Source organism: Cebus imitator, unplaced genomic scaffold (genome assembly GCF_001604975.1).
Source record: "Cebus imitator isolate Cc_AM_T3 unplaced genomic scaffold, Cebus_imitator-1.0 Scaffold132, whole genome shotgun sequence".
Lineage (NCBI taxonomy): Eukaryota > Metazoa > Chordata > Mammalia > Primates > Cebidae > Cebus > Cebus imitator.
Genome location: NW_016107447.1, coordinates 2,955,953 through 2,967,736, shown reverse-complemented (window position 1 = coordinate 2,967,736; position 11,784 = coordinate 2,955,953). Strand labels below are relative to the sequence as shown.

Below are 11,784 nucleotides of genomic sequence, written 5' to 3'. Positions count from 1 at the left end.
AATAGAAAAAGAAATTTTATTTGTTTAAGAGATGAGAAGCAGCAGGACTGAAGTAACAGTTGGAAATTGCATGATTGCATGTTAAATAGCTCCAGTGTAATGTCCCTGCTGTAGCCGAGATGAGGAAGGACAGGGTGAAGCTGTGTCTTTCCCCTGTGGAGTGGGGGGTGTGCTGAGTGTCAGCACACAGCAAGAGGTGACACGCTGTCCCTCACTTACTATTCTGTGGCTGGGGCCTGGCCTGACTCTGAGTGGAGACCAAGCCTTGCGGCCCGGATACAAAACTCTTTCCAGGGAAGAGGTTTTGGTGGTGCCAACACCCCCATCCCTACAGGGTCTGCAGAGTGACCTTGGGTGATGCCTCAAACTCAACAGCACATTTCACCGTGGGGGCTGCCTGGGGCAGGCAGCCCAGGAGGACGCTGACCCAGGTGACTTAATCAAATGTAGGCCCTGGTGTTCTCTGCAGAGCAGGCTATGTGGACAATCACAGGGAAATACCCACAGGGCTGGCGGAAGTTACTTTTTTTTAGAGAGAGCCTTGCTCTGTAGCCCAGGCTGGAGTGTAGTGGCATGATCTTGGTTCACTGCAACCTCTACTTCCCGAGTTTAAGCAATTCTTGTGCCTCAGCCTCCCAAGTAGGTGGGATTACAGGCACGTGCCACCATGGCCAGCTAATTTTTTGTATTTTTAGTAAAGTTGGGGTTTTGCCATGTTGACCATGATGGTCTCGAACTCCTGACCTCAAGTGATCTGCCCACCTCAGCCTCCCAAAGCGCTGGGATTACAGGCGCCTGCCACCACGCCTGGCTAATTTTTCTATTTTTAGTAGAGACAGGGTTTTGCCATGTTGACCAGGCTGGTCTCGAAGTCCTGACCTCAGGTGATCCACCTGCCTTGGCCTCCCAAAGAGCTGCAATTACAGGTGTGAGCCGCCACGCCTGGCCCTTTCTGCTTTTTCCTAAGTCACCCAGGATGTCTTCCAGGTTCTCCTCCTAGGTAAGTGAAGTGGGTGGGGATGTGTGGGTTGCAATGCACTGGCCTGCTGCTTTCCATTGGCATGTACGTGTGAGTGCAGATAAAATCAGCAGCAAGTAAATAATAATGCTGGACAGCGGTTACTTGGAGACAGTAGGAATATGGGTGATTACAGTTTTTTTCTCTGTTCCTCACTGAATTACTAAAAAATTTAAAAGACCCTTAGAGAATACGATATGACTATTCAAACATCTTGTTTGCACAAACACTTCCCCTTCCCCAAGAAAACTGCAGTGGGTTTATCACACAGGTGTTGTTTCTTCTCCTTCTCAGCTCTCCCTTGGTGGGTGAGCACAGGCTAAAGATAAATGAAATATATCCAACTGGGGTACTTTTCCAGCACATTCTAAACCCGATGAGGAAGGGGCTATGACTCTACCCCGTTGCAGCCTTGGCTCTGGAACCTCACTTTTAACTGCCATGCGGTCCTTCTGGCCCAGTGGGGAAGTTTCCATCTTGCTAGATTTATTCTTAGTTTTTTTTTTTTTTTTTTTGAGATGGGGTCTCGCTCTGTTGCCCAGGCTGGAGTGCAGTGGCACAATGTTGGCTCACTACAGCCTCCGCCTCCTGGGTTCAACCAATTCTCCTGCCTCAGCCTACCGAGTAGCTGAGACTACAGGCGCATGCCACCATGCCTGGCTAATTTTTTGTATTTTAAGGTAGAGATGGGGTTTTACTGTGTTAGACAGGATGGTCTTGATCTCCTGACTGCATGATCTGCCAAAGTGCTGGGATTACCGGCGTGAGCTGCCGCGCCCAGCCGATTTATTCTTTTATTTTTTGGGAGAGTCTTACTCTGTAACCCAGGCTGGAGTAGTGGTGTGATCTCAGCTCACTGCAACCTCTGCCTCCCGGGTTCAAGTGATTCTTATGCCTCAGCCTCCTGAGTAGCTGGGATTACAGGGGCACACCACCACACCCAGTTTTTTGTATGTTTAGTAGAGACGGGGTTTCGCCATGTTGGCCGGGCTGGTCGTGAACCCCTAACCTCAGGTGATCTGCCCACCTCAGCCTCCCAAGGCTGATTATAGGTTGGGATTACAGGTGTCAGCCACTGTGCCCAGCCATAGATTTATTCTTAAAAAAGTGAACACTGACCATTAACACAGATGCTACCATGGGGAGATGTCTGGATGTTAAGAGATGGAGGCCCTTGGGGAGGGAGGGCAGGATCCAGAGTCCAGGATGGACAGGGGATCTGTGAAGAGCTTGCGTCCTAGAGCCAGGTTGCTTGGATTTGAATTCTGCCTTCCCCGCTGACTGGCCATGTGAGTTTGGGCAGACTGCTGAATCTCTCTATGCCTCACATTCCCCAGCCATAAAATGGGGATGAGGATAAAAGCATCTCCATCCCAGGGTCACTGTGCACATGCGATGAGTTATTCCATGTGACGCATTTGGAATAGAATATGGCACAAAACGAGACCTCTCTGAAGGTTGGTTCTTACTGCTAAATAAGAAAAAAACCAAGAGCCATTTCATGCTTGGGACCTAGCATATAGCAGGCACTTCATATATTCTTGAATGAATAAGTAGAGAATTTGGTCTCTAAGGAAAAAAAAACCAAAACACCCTTGGTCTGAGAATTCTCAAAGTGAGGTACCAGACAGCTCAGCATGAATGAGGCAGGGTTCAGAGGAATATTGCCCTAAATTCCAAGCCAGCTAGCTACAGGGAAAACTTCATAGAAACAGAACAGCGCTGCTCATTGCCTTGAAAGGAAGAGTGCTTCCCAACGATGACTTCATGGAAAGGACCAATTAACCTTGATCTGGGGTTTATTTATTCCATCCATTGAGAAGTCCTAGCGGGGCTGGAGTCTTGCTCCTTGCCAGTCCTAATTGCAGAAGGGATTTTCCGAATGGATGATTTAAATGAAGCAGTCATCTGCCCGCCGACCACTTCTGATTGTGCTGGGCTTTGGAAAGACTTGCAGGGCTTAGGAACAGAAACTTTTATTTTTGTTTTTGCAGTAAGTTGGGAGACACACCTTGGAAGCAAGTACTAAGTAAAGTTACGATGACTGGTCCCATAACCAAAACATTATTTAGTTTAATAATAGATCTGATGAGCCGAAAGCTGTTGAATTATGGTAATTTTGAATGAGTACAGATTAACTATAGTTCTGTTTTTATAAAGTCTTCCTGGGGGTAGACTTGGAACATTCCAGCCCACATTCCTCTGGAAGCTGTCTCATTTTAAGCAATGGGTTACCTGATTTCTGGAAGCCATGTCCTGGGAGTATTTTCCCCTAGAAACCAGACATACCACTGATTCATTTGAGAAGCGTTTTTTGAGTATTGGCTGTATCAGTCGTTATATTAAAAATATATGCATGCTGGCTGGGCGTGGTGGCTCACGCCTGTAACCCCAGCACTTTGGGAGGCTGAAGCAGGCAGATCACTTGAGGTCAGGAGTTCGAGACCGGCCTGGCCAACATGGTGAAACCCCATCTCTACTAAAAATACAAACAATTAGCCAGGTGTGGTGGTACACGCTTGTAATCCCAGCTACTCAGGAGGCTGATGCAGGAATCACTTGAGCCCGGGAGGTGAAGGTTGCAGTGAGCCAAGATCGAGCCACTGCACTCCAGCCTGGGTAATAAGAGTGAAAGTCTGCCTTAAAATATATAATATTCAGAGGCAGCCGCCTCCTGACGAAGACTGCTGGAGGAGGAGACACACTCTGAGCTTGACTACTGAGAAAAATTTGGTTGTAACATCTCTGGACCCTTGACGGGAGGAGAGAAGCTGAAAGAAAGGGTATTTTCAACATTTTGAGCAGATCTTTGAAGAATGTATGCCGGCCGGGCGCGGTGGCTCACGCCTGTAATCCAAGCACTTTGGAGGCCAAGGTGGGTGGATCACCTGAGGTCGGGAGTTCAAGACCAGCCTGACTAACATGGTGAAACCCCGTCTTAAAAAAAAAAAAAAAAAAAAAGAATGCATACCAAACTCTTCATGGTGGCGATTTTGGGAGGTGAGGTCAGGTTAAAGTGTTTGAATTTTTTCCGTTATGCATGCATTGCTTCAGCGAGCAGGAAAAAGTTGCAACAAGTGAGCAGAGTTTAGTGATTTTAGGTGATGAGGAAGAGGCTGTAGGGTTGAGGGGTGAGGTTGTGATTTTTTAAATAAATTTTTCCTCATTTATTTATTATAGTAGAGATGGGGGTCTCACCATGTTGCTCAGGCTGTTTTGGAACTCCTGAGCTCAAGTGATCCTCCTGCCAAGGCCTCCCAAAGTGCTGGGATTACAGGTGTGAGCCACCACACCCAGCCAGTTGTGGTTTTTGAGTTTGAGATGCACAAGTCCCAGTTCTGGCTGGAGGCAGGCACACCTTGTCCTTATAAGCAGCCCTCCCCTCCCTCCGCACTTCCTAGTAGAAGGAGAACTTGATAATCAATCGGCATTTTTGACTCCCCAGATTCCCACCTTAAATCTTGGCCATTGTCATCTGACGAGACGTCGTCAACATGGATCTGGTCACAATCCTATGGAAAATGTGACAAGAAGAGAAAGAGAGAGAACGTGCCTGGTTAATCTGATGTAGCCTGTAAGGGTGGGATCATAAGCTGAGGGCTGGGATGAGCACTGCATTGGGAGTCATCAGGCTCCGGTTCTAGTCTGGGTTTGGCCACTCAAGGTTAGAGGTCCTTGGGTTCAATCTCAACCTCTTTTTCTGTTGGTTTCCTTATACATGAGCAGTTTGACTGCAAGGAAAGTGACAGTACAGTTACTCATCCAAACAGAGGCAGTTTTGCAGTAAAGGGGCTGTTACACTAGGAAGATAGGTACAAACCGGGCCTTCCCCAGCTCCCCAGCTTCCCAGGATGGCCAGATATATGGTCACTCTGGCCTCAGGGAAACACTCTGTTTCCCCTGCTTGGAATGCTCTCCCGCCTTCATCTGCTTACTGAACCCTGTGCTTCTCAAGTATTAGCTCCTGGAGTCGCACCTGCTGTGCCCCATGATCTGTGATCATCATTTACTGAGCACTTACTATGTGCCAGGCACCATCCCCAGGGCTTGCCATTCAACAAAGTCCAATGCCATGCTTTTTCCCACTCAATTTCCTTGGGGAAACACCTTTCTCTGTGGGATAAGACCATGGAGTGGAGGCCAGGCTTAGTGGTTCATGCCTGTAATCTCAGCACTTTGGGAGGCTGACGCGGGTGGATTGCTTGATGTCAGGAGTTTGAGATCAGCCTGGCCAACATGGTGAAACCCTATCTCTGCTAAAATATGAAAATTAGCTGGGTGTGGTGGCAGGTGCCTGTAATCTCAGCTACTTGCGAGGCTGAGGCATGAGAATCACTTGAACCTGGGAGGCGGGAGGCTGCAGTGAGCTGAGATTGCACCACTGCACTCCACCCTGGGTGACAGAGTGAGACGCTTTCTTAAAACAAACAAACAAACAAACAAAAAACAAGTGAAAAAACCGCTTCTCCTCTCAGAGCCTCCAGAAGGAACCCCAGTGACACTGATTGGGACTTCTGACCTCCAGAACTGTACGAGGCCACATATGTGTTTTTTGAAGCCAGTAAGTGGTGGAAATTTGTTACAGCAGTCCTGGGAAACAAATACACCAACTTTTCAGGTTAGGTGAGTGGAGTTGGGTTTCTGGCACTTTGCAGCCAAGAGTCAGGAGGGATGGAATGTCCCATGCTGAGCCTACATGATGTACACCTGCCGACTCCACCTGCATCATAAGTGCACTCATAAAATGCTGATGGGGCAGACATATCATGAGTGCATTTCACAATGCGGACACAGTGATATGATGATATGTTGATGGGGCAAAAACCGAGCAGGGGTGCCGGCCCCTATGGTACTGGTTCAGGGGTGCCGGCCCCTACGGTACTGGTTCAGGGGTGCCGGCCCCTGCGGTTACTGGTTCAGGGTGCAGGCTCTGGAGTCTGACTGCCTGGGCCTGGATCCTGGACCCAACCACTTCCCAGTGTGTGACCTTGAGCAAGGAGCATACCGCCGTGAACACCAGAGGTCTGACTGACACATGGATGTGATAACTGAACCCACTTCCGGAATGAGGAGAAGTGAGATGCTGCATTAGAACTCTGAGAACCGTGTCCGGTGCACAGCGGGTGCTGCATACACCTTCGCTTTTACCACTGTGTCAAGATCTTACACATTTTCCCACATTTTAGTGGCAAGGTGATTTCTGGAGGCAGCTCCCTCCTTACAAAGGCTGTTGGAGGAGGAGCACATGGGATTTGGAACTTGACTACTGAGAAGAAATTGGTCATAACATCTCCAGACCCTTGATGGGAGTAGAGAGGCCGAAAGGGTATTTTCAACACTCTGAGAAGATCTCTGTTTAGACAATTAGACAAGCAAGAACCTTGCATTTTTTTTTTTTTTTTTGAGAAAGAGTCTCACTCTGTCGCCCAGGCTGGAGTGCAGTGGCGCAACCTCAGCTCACTGCAGCCACCATCTCCTGGGTTTAGGCAATTCTCATGCCTCAGCCTCTTGAGTAGCTGGGACTACAGCTGTGTGCCACCACGCCTAGCTAATTTTTGTATTTTTAGTAGAGATGGGGTTTTACCACGTTGGCCAGGATGGTCTCAAACTCCTGGCCTCAAGAGATCCTCTAGTCTCAGCCTCCCAAAGTGCTAAGATTGCAGGTGTGAGCCACCGCACCTGGCCACAAGGCTTGAATTTAGCTTTGAGGACATAAGCTTTTCAGGGGGATGATGGGACGCCCCTGCCTTCATTCATTTTTTTTTCTTTTTTTAAAAAATAGAGATAAGGTCTCACTATATTGCCCAGGCTGGTCTTGAATTTCTGGGTTCAAGTGATCCTCCCACCGTGCCTCCCAAATTGCTAGGATGATAGACCTCCTCATTAATTTTTTAAAGATACATAAGGTAGCCTTGTTGTTACCATGATGTTAAAGGGGTCAGTGGCATCTGGGGCAGCCTGGGTTGCCTTGTTGGGAGCTGGGCTGGAATCTGAGAGGAGGAGTTGGCAAGGGGGTCGCTGGCCCCTCTCCGGCCCCTTGAATGGGCTTTGGATTGGAAGGGGTTTTGCTGGAAGGTGAGGTTTATTTCCAGAGTCCTTCACACACATGAGCCCAGGCACAGCAACTTTGTGGCAGGTGACAAAGTGTGACTGCCATTCTCGCCTCTGCATAAAACCTTGCGCCTCTGTGACCCACGGACAGCACCTGGGATTTGGACGGTGGTGTGCTCTTAAAGGCCTGGAGGACAGCGATGGCAGGGAAGTCCCCCCAAGTGGCTTCCTAGGGGTCAGCTCTGGGCATATGGGAGAAAGCAGATGGCAAAGAACACAGTGGATGCTAGGTGACACTGACTGAGAAACTTTTTGGGAAGTAGGGGACGGGAAGGACACTGAGTGACCACTCTTGAACCAGCAGCCATCTGGCTTACACCTAAGCTTTTGCTGCTCATTCCTATTTCCTTTTTTCCATTTACCCAGGACTCTACTCAATGCTTGATGGTCTCAGGGAGAATTTATCCCCCTCTCCCCAAGAAGGAGTGATCTTTTTTGCAGTAGTCAAGCACGATGATTCCCTCTACATTTCAATAATCTAGAGCCATGCTAATATGGTAGCAATTAGGTGCACGTGGCTATTTATAGTTATATTTAAATTCAGTGAAGTTAAATGACAGTAAAAATTCAGTCCTTTAGTCCTATTGCAAGTGCTCAAGAGCTCCATGTAGCCAGTGGTGACTACAGTGAGCGGTGCGGATATTGTAGCACTGCAAACATCTCGATTGGACAGCGCTGCTGTAGAAGGGGGAAGGCTGGCAGTTTCTCTACCGTGTTGATAAGTTCGGTTAGGGAAGAGCTTGCGAACTGACCTGGAGACAGAACTATTTAGTCCATCGCATGCTTACATTGTTTTGAAGCAACGGGCGAGATGTAAACTTGGGGGATATCTTGAGGGCTGTCTCTTTCTCTCTCTGCCTCCTCTTCCCTTTCTCTTCTTGTTCTTGCTCTCTCTCCAGATTGTTAGCTACCTCCTTCAGCCAGGGCATCCATTTACAGTTTCCCACCGTCTCTCCTGGGCTTGCTTCAGTTTACATTGCCTGGATGGCCCCTGTTGGCATGTGAGGCTGAGACTTCTGACCCACAGCCATCTTATATAGATGGAATGACCCCAGGACAAGCAATCCTGACATATTAAGGAAATGATATTTAAAAGGCAACTGCTGACTTTACAGACCCAGGCACAGAGGAAACAAAATGAACAGATAACCCCCAGTTCACTGCTTTGCCTGAAATTGAAAAAACACCCCCTCAGCCCCCCAGGCCTTCCCTCAAGCTCTGGAGCCACTCCTGGGGTCGCCCGGGCTCAGGCCCCTGGGCAGGGTTCCCTACGCTTTCCTTGATGTCAGAGGAAAGGCATGTGGGGAGGCTCTGTTTTTCTCATTTGTAAGGGGATTGTTGGGGGCGCTAAAGTGTGACAACAGTAGCGATCACATTTCGGTCTTAATAAAATACCATGACGCTCAGCTAGACGCTACCTCATACTCCACCAGCTGACCTGGATCCAGTTACCCCTTGAGCCGGCTCGGAGCAGAGTTGGACCATGCAGAGACCATGAGGACGGGGGAGCCTCCGGGGAATAGAATCCCACGACCCTCAGTGCTGCCATCCTTCTCCTAGGGACGGGGGTGGGGGACGCTAAGTTAGAGGGGAGACTTGTCCACACAAACTGCAGGGTGCTTCTGGTCTCTTCCGGGTCAAAGTGTGATTATCTTGCGTGGGGGGAGGTCTGAATGGGATCTGTTGGCAGAGATGGTAGAAGGGTTCCCACGGCCTTGATATAGGTGAGGTGCAGTGGGGCTGAGGACTGGCCCCTGTGCAATCCCTGTCTCCAGGGATTTTCTCTTTCTGACCCAGAGTGACACCTGCAAAGAGCCTTGTGTAAGGATGTCCATCATTCTGGTGAGAAGCTGGAAAACACCTAAAATTCCCTTGATGAGGACATAGCTAAGTAAAATATGGTATATCTATTCAGTGGAATCCTACCCAGCAGTGCAGACGAAGGAGGTGGATTTTTATGCTAGCACATGGAAATGGTTCCAAGACATCCTAGAGCGTGAAAAACTCAGGCTAAAGAATCACACATCCAGTCTGAGTGCGGTGGCTCACACCTGTAATCCCAGCACTTTGGGAGGCCAAGGCGGGCAGATCACTTGAGGTCAGCAGTTTGAGACCAGCCTGGCCAACACAGTGAAACCCTGTCTCTATTAAAAATACAAAAAGTTAGCCAGGCGTGGTGGCGTACACCTGTAATCCCAGCTACTCGGGAGGCTGAGGCAGGAGAATCACTTGAACTTGGGAGGCAGAGGTTGCAGTGAGCCGAAATCGTGGCACTGAACCTCAGCCTGGGTGAAAAAGCAAGATTCTGTCTCTAAAAAAAATCAGCCAGGCATGGTGGTGCACACCTGTAATCCCAGCTACTTGGGAGGCTGAGGTGGGAGAATCACCTGAGCCCAGGGAGGTGGGGGCTGGAGTGTGTTGTGATCGTACCACTGCCCTCCAGACTGGATGACAGAGTGAGACTGTGTCTCAAAAAAAGAGGATAACGTGTGTATGTATTGCTTTTGAAAAATATTTAATTACAAATATCTCACAGAGATAGAGACGAAAATCTAACATTGGATAGAAACTAGTATTTATTTATTAAAAGCTTTCAGCCAGGTGCGGTGGCTCACGCCTGTAATCCCAGCACTTTGGGAGGCTGAGGCGGGCAGATCACGAGGTCAGGAGTTCCAGACCAGCCTGGCCAACGTGTGAAACCCTGTCTCTACTAAAAATACAAAAATTAGCCAGGTGTGGTGGCCTGTGCCTGTAATCCAAGCTACTTGGGCAGCTGAGGCAGGAGAATTGCTTGAGCCTGGGAGGCGGAGGTTGCAGTGAGCTGAGATCACGCCATTGCACTCCAGTCTGGGCGACAAGAGCAAGACTCGGTCTCAAAAAAAAAACGAAAACAGAGAAAAAAAGGGACTATGCCCAGATCTTCTATATATGCAGCGGGAAACTAGGAGGAAACGAGGCACAGAGGAGTGTGGGAACATGCCTGTTACAGGTTGAACTGTGTCCCCTAAGAGATATTGAATGTGACCTTATTTGGAAATAGAGTCTTTGCAGATGATCACGTAAAAATGAGGACCTTAGGGTGGGCCTTCATCCTGTGTGTGTATCCTCATAAAGGGGATATTTAGACACAGAGACAGACACGCACAGAGGAAGAATGCCATGTGATCATGAGGACAGAGACCGGATGACATGTTCTCTATGAGTCGGAGGATGTCTGAGACCACCAGGAGCTAGGAGGGAGGCAAGGAACAGATTCTCCCTTGCAGCCTCAGAAGGAACCAGCCTTGATCTTGGACTTCTTGTCTCAAGAACTGTGGGACAGTAAGTTCCTCTTGTTTAAGCCACCCAGTCTGTGGTACTTTGTAATGGCAGCCCAAGCAAACTAAGACATGCCCAAGGTGAGGGGGAGAGGAGCCAGCACCCAGATCCATCTGCCTTCAGAGACTGTGGTCAGGAAGATCTGTCTATCCCAAGACTATAAATGCACCCACTATGGGCCTGGCACCGCATCAGACAATGATGGGTCAAGAGAGAAGAGGCTTCCTTCTTCTCTGAGAAAACAACCGTGGTGGTTTCTGAGGAGGCTTCAGCAGTGGCATGCGGGGCTGGGGTCATGGCCACACACAGGGCCTGGGCCAAGACCGAGGAGCTGGCAGAGGCAAGCCCAAGGACAAGGAGTGGACGCCCATCACTAAGCTGGGCCGCCTGCTCAAAGACATGAAGATCAAGTCCCTGGAGGAGATCTATCTCTCCTTCCGGCTGAGATCATTGACTTTTTCCTGGGGGCTTCTTTCAAGGATGAGGTTTTGAAGATCGTGCCGGTGCAGATGCAGACCCACGCTGGCCAGCGCACCAGGTTCAAGGCATTTGTAGCCATTGGTGACCACAATGGCCATGTCGGTCTGGGTGTTAAGTGCTCAACGGAGGTGGCCACTGCAAGACGCAGTGCCATCATCCTGGCCACGCTCTCCACTGTCCCCATGTGCAGAGGCTACTGGGCGAACTAGATCGGCAAGCCGCACACCGTCCCTTGCAAGGTGACAGGCTGCTGAGGCTCTGTGCTGATGGGCCTCATCTGCATGCCCAGGGGCACTAGCAGTATCTCGCCTCCCCCCCGCCCCACCAAGAAGCTGCTGCTGATGGCCGGTATGCACTGCCATCCTGGGCAACTTCACCAAGGCTACCTTTGATGCCATCTCTAAGACCTACAGCTAGCTACCTGACCCCTGACCTCTGGAAGGAGACGGTATTCACCAAGTCTCCCTAACCGGAATTCACTGACCACCTTATCAAGACCCACACCAGAGTCTCCGTGCAGAGGACCCAAGCTCCAGCTGTGCCTACAACATAGGGTTTTTATATAAGAAAAATAAAATGAATTAAGCTTGAAAAAAAAAAAAAAAAGAGAGGGGAGGCTTCAAGGATAAAATCTGGCTCTTGCCCTCAAGGCACCTATCATGTCACTGGAAAAGATGAGGCAAATAGGCATGAAATACCAAACTGTGGATTCAAGATGCGTACACACTGATCACCTATGAGCCCAACACTGGCCTGGGCACTGCACGTGTCTTGGAGTCATCCCTGTCTCCTCTCTCACATCCTGCCACCCATCCATCAGCAAATCCTGTTGGCTTTCCCTTCGACATATACCCACA

At 49.3% G+C, this 11,784-nt stretch overlaps 1 protein-coding gene across 4 annotated transcripts in view; it reads right to left on the bottom strand.

Moving 5' to 3' along the window:
- EYA2 (EYA transcriptional coactivator and phosphatase 2) overlaps nucleotides 1–11,784 on the bottom strand; it is a 292,281-nt gene that overhangs the window by 16,864 nt on the left and 263,633 nt on the right. For all 4 annotated transcript variants that reach the window (XM_017541324.2, XM_037743018.1, XM_017541322.2 and 1 more), the window contains one exon: nucleotides 4,472–4,530. In XM_017541324.2, the coding sequence (XP_017396813.1) occupies nucleotides 4,472–4,530 (59 nt within the window). The remainder of the gene's footprint in view (nucleotides 1–4,471; nucleotides 4,531–11,784) is intronic.